Genomic DNA, 6761 nt, shown 5'->3' on the forward strand with positions numbered 1-6761 from the left:
GGAGGTACTATTATCATTCCCATTTTAGAGATGAGAAAATGGAGGCACGCAGATGTTTAGTAATCCACCCAAGGACCCATAGCTGGAAGAGGGGTAGAAGCTGGTTTTGAACAAAAGCCATTTGGCTCCACAACTTGTGCTACTAATCATTAAAAGTTCGGGCCCTCGGGGGCCAGCCGAGTGGCTCAGTTGGTTAAGAGCTCACTCAAGAGTGCAAGCTCTGAGCAACAGGGTTGCCAGTTCGATTCCTGGCCCGAGCTGAGCTGCCAAAAGGTGGCAGGATGGCTCAGCTTTAAAAAAAAAAAAAATTGGGGGCCCTCTAATATGACACCTCTGCACAAGCTGGTAGTGCCAGACTCCATGGCCTCAGCCTGGACACAGGCTCCCTGATACCTGGACAATAACATCCACTTCTCAGTCTTGGGGAGAGAATGGACTGGTGACATGTTAAGGCTCTAGTGCCAGACAGATCCAGGTTCAAATACCAGCTCTGTCCCTTTCAGGCGGCATGACCCTCGGAGCAAGTGATATCCTCTCTCTGAACCTGTTTTCTCATCTGTAAAATGGGCTAAGAACAGATCCCACTTCATGGGGAAGTTGTGAGGCGTCCACGTACAGTGCTCAGCACAAAGCAGTGAATATGCAATAATGCCAGCAGTTGTTATTATGTTATTGTTATAGTCTTCCATAGCACATGACCATAAAAAATGCTTGCTATAGGCTGGGTGTTTCCCATGGAACCCTCCCTCTTGGCTTCAGAATCCTGCCGGTGACCCCCTGGGAAAGGAAGGTCTGTCCCCAGCACCCGTACCTTGGTGAGGTGAGCGTTGTACATGTCAGTGAGGAGACTGCGTCCATGTCCCACGCCGAGCACTGAAAGGCACCCCGCCTGATCTCACACTTGGCTCCCCTTTCCCGTTTCCCTGGGACCCCAACACCACACCCACCATCAGAATATTCCCACCTCCAATGCCGCTGCAGCCAGCAAGGGGGAAGGGAGAGCTTCTACAGGGGGCAAGTGAGTTCCTTTGGGTATATATAAATGAAGATTTCTAGGCCCCACCCACAACTGTCTCTGACTTGGGGAGGGGCTTCTGATATACTCAAAAGTAAGAGACCACTGGCCCAGACCTGCACTCACATCAGGGNTATCATCTTTTCCTGCATAGAAAAATTTTTTCCTTTTCAGTTGGTCACATCTGTTGATCTTTTCTCTTACAGCTTGTTTTATGTCATAAGTAGAAAAGCTTCTCCCACTCTTTCCTCAGTCATCAGTTCTGGCTCATGAACAACTCTTGTCAACTCTTTTTATCCACCCACTGCCCCATCAGCTGCCTGGCCTTTCAAGGCAGAGCTTGGCCCCTCAGAGTCCCAGTGCTGGCCTGGACCAGGGAGCTGCTGGGTGACCAGCCATGGCCTCAAGCTCTTTTCTAGTTCTGCTGCCACCCGGGGGGCTGCCGCCTGGATGGCATCCTGGATGCTGTGTAGGTCCCACTGGGTCCTCAGGAGGGCATCGTCTATGGTGAAGAAGCCATCACGTGTACGCCGCACTTGGGAGCAGACAGCGGTGGTCTTCAGCTCCAGGCCGATCTCATGCACCAGCTTTCGCAGCTGCTTCTGCGTCTCATGCATGCACTGCACCTCTACCAGGGACACACAGAACACATACGGTGGGCACAGCCTCTGGTGTTCACTGAACTACATGCTCACCCCTTGATACCTCCTGGCTGTGTAATGACCTTAGCAAGACACCTTAGTTCTCCAGGTCCTTGCTAGTCATAAGTGCAGCCCAAGGGCCATCCTGTGGGTGCTATCTGAAAGCTTGTTAGACCTACAGAATCTCAGGCCCCACCCACATCTGCTGAGGCAGACTCTGCCTTTCAAGAAGACGCCCAGGTAACCTGTGGGCAGGTTAGTCAAAGCGCTGCTCTAAGACTTGGTTTGCTCATCTGTAAAATGGGTGGTTGTGAGGAGTCTAAGGGATAATTGATATAAGGGGCTTAGCATGGGGANTCCCTGTCCTCCCTTGACCTGGACAAGCTTCAGAGCCTACCTGAGGGCTCCCTCGGCCGCGAGTATCTCCATTTCCTGGATATGAATGTGAGTTTCCAGCTTCTGTGCATTTGGCAGTCACCAGGAAGGTTGGATAAGTGGCATGGGAGTGATGTCCCAAGGAAGGAAGAGCCCTGAGCTGCCACTATGGGCAGGGGTGCTTTTCTGTCTCTTATGCCAAGGCTTTGTCATTTTCTGTGGGACAGGTAAATGAGCCAGTAACATCGCTCCAAGCGATAATACTTGCCAATATTTATTAACCTCTTGTTGCATGCCAACCTGCTCATACATGATTTCACTGATTCCTCCCAATAACCCTATCAAGTATGTTTTATTATTATCCCCTTTTAATAGTTGAGGAAACTGAGGCTCAGAGGCGTTAAGCAACTTGCTGACTTCACAACCAGTATTAGTGGCAGCAATACTCAAACCCAGCTCATGCTGTTAACTGCTTCACTGTGTTCCCCTGTTCCAGAGACACTGCTTTCCCTAGGGTATAACAAGTTATGGCACTCTGCACCCCAGGCAGGGAGAACAGGGACTCGGGGTGGGGGGGGTCCCAACTACTGAGGAAGGAACTCATTCACTTGTTCAGCATCTGCCACGTGCCATCCATTGTTCCAGGTGCTGGGGACACAACGGTGAACTAGACAAACAAAGTCCCTGCCCTCATGAAGCTAATATTCTGGTTGGGGAGGTAAATAAAGCAGTAAAAGAAAGAAATTTTCATATAAAAATTCACGCAAAATATTTGAGTACTTAGAACATACCAGACACTGTTCTCAGCAATTGGGACACGGTGAACAGAACCAACAAGGAGGCTACCTGTGGAGCTTCCATTCTAGAAGATGGTGCTGTGAGAACAACAGTCACCATGATAGAGGACAAGGGTGGGGGGCGGCAACTTCAGACAGAGTGGTCACAGGAGGCCCCTCTGAGGAAACTTGAGGAGGAGGAGGAGCCAGCCCTGAGGAGAGATGGGAGGAACATTCTGAGCAGAGGGCCTGGCACATGCAAGGCTTTGTGTGTTTAAGGGAAGAACTGATCAATGTGGCTATAGAGTGAGTGGAGAGAGGCAGCCAGTAGGATGGGATCAGCCGAGCCAGGCCCTGCCAACCATGGGAAGGAGTCTGTATTTTGTAATAGGCGCAATAGGAAGCCATTGCGGGTTTCAAGCAGGAGAGTAATATGACCTGATTTATAAAAGGACCTTAGAATACAGCTGGGTATTTTCCCTGTTACCCCANGCCGGCGACTCACAGCAGCCCAGCTCCAGGTTGAGCTGTTGTTCACCATCTTAGCTGTAGAGGGCAGTGTCACTGGCCCTCATGTGGGATCCAAACCAGGGCCCTGCTGCACAGAGCTGGTGTCCCAAGTCAGCTCTTAACCAACGCACTATTCAGCCAGCCCTCAGCCCTGTGAGGTTAAAAAAAAATACATAGAGGACCTGGGTTCAGATCCTCTGTCCAGGGTCCTGGCCCCACAGTGGATTCTGAGTCACAGGCAATTCTGAAGCAAGGAGTCCAAGACCTGCTTTGAGGATACAGGACAACCTGCCTCAGGTATAAAGGTTCAAGGTAATTCTCATTCTCAGGCAGCGGAGCCAATCAGTGGACAAGGCATCCCCACCTAGGACTTTATTGTCCCCTGATTATCACAAACCATTTAAAACTGCACTGGATGTCCCCTTGGCCTCCAGGCACCTTCCTCTAGCTCACTTTTGGCTCTGTGCCTCCTCTCCTTCAACCCTTTATTCAAATGACCCCTTCTCGGGCAACCCTATTGGATAAGCATTGTCCCCTCCCCGTCCCCCAGTGGTGTTTGGGATGTCTTGTTTACTGATGTATTTCTGAGTACCTACAACAGGATCTGACAAACTGAAGGCACTAAGTAAATATTTGTTGAACACATCGGCTGCAAACCAGATCTTTGGGGAAGCCGTCCATCCTAGCAGCCACAATCTGCTCAATGGAGGAAGAGGTTGGGCCTTCCTCAGAGCCAGCCTGGTGTCTCCGGCTACCGCCACAGGGTCTGGAGGAAGGAACACCTATACCTGAGGGACCCACAGGGAGAAATGGCCACTATCTATTGTTAAATGAAAGAAACCAATTGTGACACACTGTGTATAATTCCTTTGTTAATAAATTAACCATTTGGGTTCATTCAACACACACACACACACTAAACACGTATGCAGGTAAAAGAAAAACTCGTTTCCTCTCTGCACACAATACTTCTGACACCCTAACGAGCGGGATTTTCCACACCAAGCAAATTCTGCAATTCTCGGTGGACATGGCCTGGGTGTCTTGTAACTCACTTCTGACACTAACTGCCTGGTGTTAACCCAGATCGCACAGGTTAGGGTTCAGACGCTAATCACAAGTCTCAGATTGTCACCTGTACTGCTGACCGACTGGCTATAAAGAGGGAGTTCCCACGACCTCTTCCTCGTTTGATAATTTGCTTGAACACTTACTTATGTTTACCTTTTTATTATAAAGGATACAGCTCAGAAACAGGCAAATGGAAGAGATGCACAGGGCAAGGGATGGGGGAGGGCCACAGAGCTTCCATGCCCTCGGGTATGCCATCCTCCCAGAACTTACATGTGTTCACTAACCCAGAAGCTCTCTGAGTCCCATCATTTAGATTTCTGGGCCCCACTCTAGACATACTGAGTCAGAATCCAAGAGCTGAAGTTAGAATCTGGATTATTCAAAAAGAAGTCTCCAGGTGATCTTTTTCCCCCCCCCCCAAAGACTGTTTTTTTAGAACTTATTTGCAGAAAAATTGAGGTGACAGCACAGAGAATTCCCATATACTCAGCACAGAGTTTCCCACATTATTATATTCTTAACATCTTACATTAATGATACATTTGTTACAATCAATGAACCAATACTGATACATTATTATTAACTAAACTAAGGTCCAGGGATTAGATTTCCTCTACTTTTACCTAGGTTCTTTCTCAGTTCCAGGACACATATTACATTCAGGCGTCTTATCTCTGTAGGCTCCTCTTGGCCATGATGTTTTCTCAGACCTCACTGCTTTTGATGACCTTGACAGTTCAGAAGTACTGGTCAGGCATTTTGTAGGATGCCCCACTGCCAGAAGCTGTCTGACGTTCTCCTAATAAGACTGGGGTTATAGGTTATTGGGAGGAAGACCTCAGAGGTAAACAGCCATCCTCATCATATCCTGTCAAAAGTACATACTAGCAACATGACTTGTCACTATTGATGTTGACCTTGATCACCCGGCTGAGGTAGTCTGTCAGTAGTTTGGCTGCCCTGTGGCAGTAGCCAGAGACACCAGGCTGGCTCTGAGGGAAGCCCAACCTCTTCCCCCATTGAGCAGATTGTGGCCGCTAGGATGGGGCGGCTTCCCCAAAGATCTGGTTTCCAGACAGCGTGTTCAACAAATATTTACTTATTGCCTACAATCTGTCAGATCCTGTTGTAGGCACCAGGAAATACAATCAGCGAGGCTTCCAACTGATTTTTATGCCAGAGAAACAAGAGGCGATGGAGAGAGAAAGGTCTCTGATAACCCTTTAAGGTCATGTTCAAAGGAAAGTAGCCACAGCAATCAGACAGCTCAGTGCTAAGTAGGGACCGTGACAAGCACCTGACCACGACTTCATTTGTCCCCACCACAACCTCACGAGGCGGGCCAGAATCATTTCTTTTTTATTATTTTTTATTGTGAAATACACATTTTTTAGAATTAGTTTTAGCTGTACAACACAGTCCAATAGTTATACTTTTTACCCCTCGAGGTGACAACCCCCCTCCCCCAATCTGCCGCTCCACTTCCCCTGCCAATATCATACATATCCATTACAATTCCCTTGACTCCACTCCCACACTATCCTCCACGTCCCATGACTATATATATATCTATATATAGATATATATATACACACACACATATATATACATATATATATATATATATTCACTCATAGTTGACCAAAATCATTCTTCTTATGTTATAGATGAGGGAGCTGAGCTTTCGAGGAGCCATAGCCAGAAGCTCATGGAACCACATCTGCTTAGCACTTTTCTGAGCTGCGGGCTGCCCGGGGGTGTAGAGTGAGGTTAGCCTGGTGGCAGGGCCTCCTCTCCCAGGTTGGCAGCAGAGACAAGACAGGCAGTGCTTCTTCCTGTCAGGGCCTAAACCCGAGCCCTAGCCAGAGACCAACTGGCTCCTTCTGGCCAGAATGCTCCAAGTGGGAAATACCCACATGCCTAGAGGTTAAAATACAACCAGGCCAGGGCCGGCCAAGGGGCGCATTGGTTGAATTGGCTTGGGACGCCAGCTCTGAGCAGCAGGGCTCTGGTTCGGATCCCACATGAGGGACAGTGACACTGCCCTCTACAGCTAAGATGCTGAACAACAGCTTGACCTGGAGCTGGGCTGCTGTGACTCGCCAGTGATGGCATGGGCTGCAGTGAAGCTGCAGTGGGCTGCCATAAGCTACCGTGAGTGGCCAGCAGCTGGTGTGAGTGGCTGGCAGCCAGCGTGCACTGCCAAGAGCCACCGTGAGCGGCTGTCTAGTGGCCAACGACTGATCTGCCTCACCCAGGAAGAGTGCAATGATGGTGCCAACATGGGCCAGTGAAGCAACATCCTCCACAACTAGACTGAAGAACAAAAGGACAGCAACTTGTCTGTTCCCCTTCCCTGATTTCCCAACA

At 49.1% G+C, this 6761-nt stretch overlaps 1 protein-coding gene across 1 annotated transcript in view; it reads right to left on the bottom strand.

The window, feature by feature from the left end:
* Nucleotides 1–1155: 1155 nt before the first annotated feature.
* The window catches only part of TRUB2 (TruB pseudouridine synthase family member 2), a 16316-nt gene continuing 10710 nt past the window's right edge, over nt 1156–6761 (bottom strand). The window contains exon 3 of the mRNA XM_019637379.1: nt 1156–1643. Within this exon, the coding sequence (XP_019492924.1) occupies nt 1309–1643 (335 nt within the window). The 3' untranslated portion in view covers nt 1156–1308. The remainder of the gene's footprint in view (nt 1644–6761) is intronic.

This window comes from Hipposideros armiger, unplaced genomic scaffold, assembly GCF_001890085.2.
Source record: "Hipposideros armiger isolate ML-2016 unplaced genomic scaffold, ASM189008v1 scaffold_3, whole genome shotgun sequence".
NCBI lineage: Eukaryota > Metazoa > Chordata > Mammalia > Chiroptera > Hipposideridae > Hipposideros > Hipposideros armiger.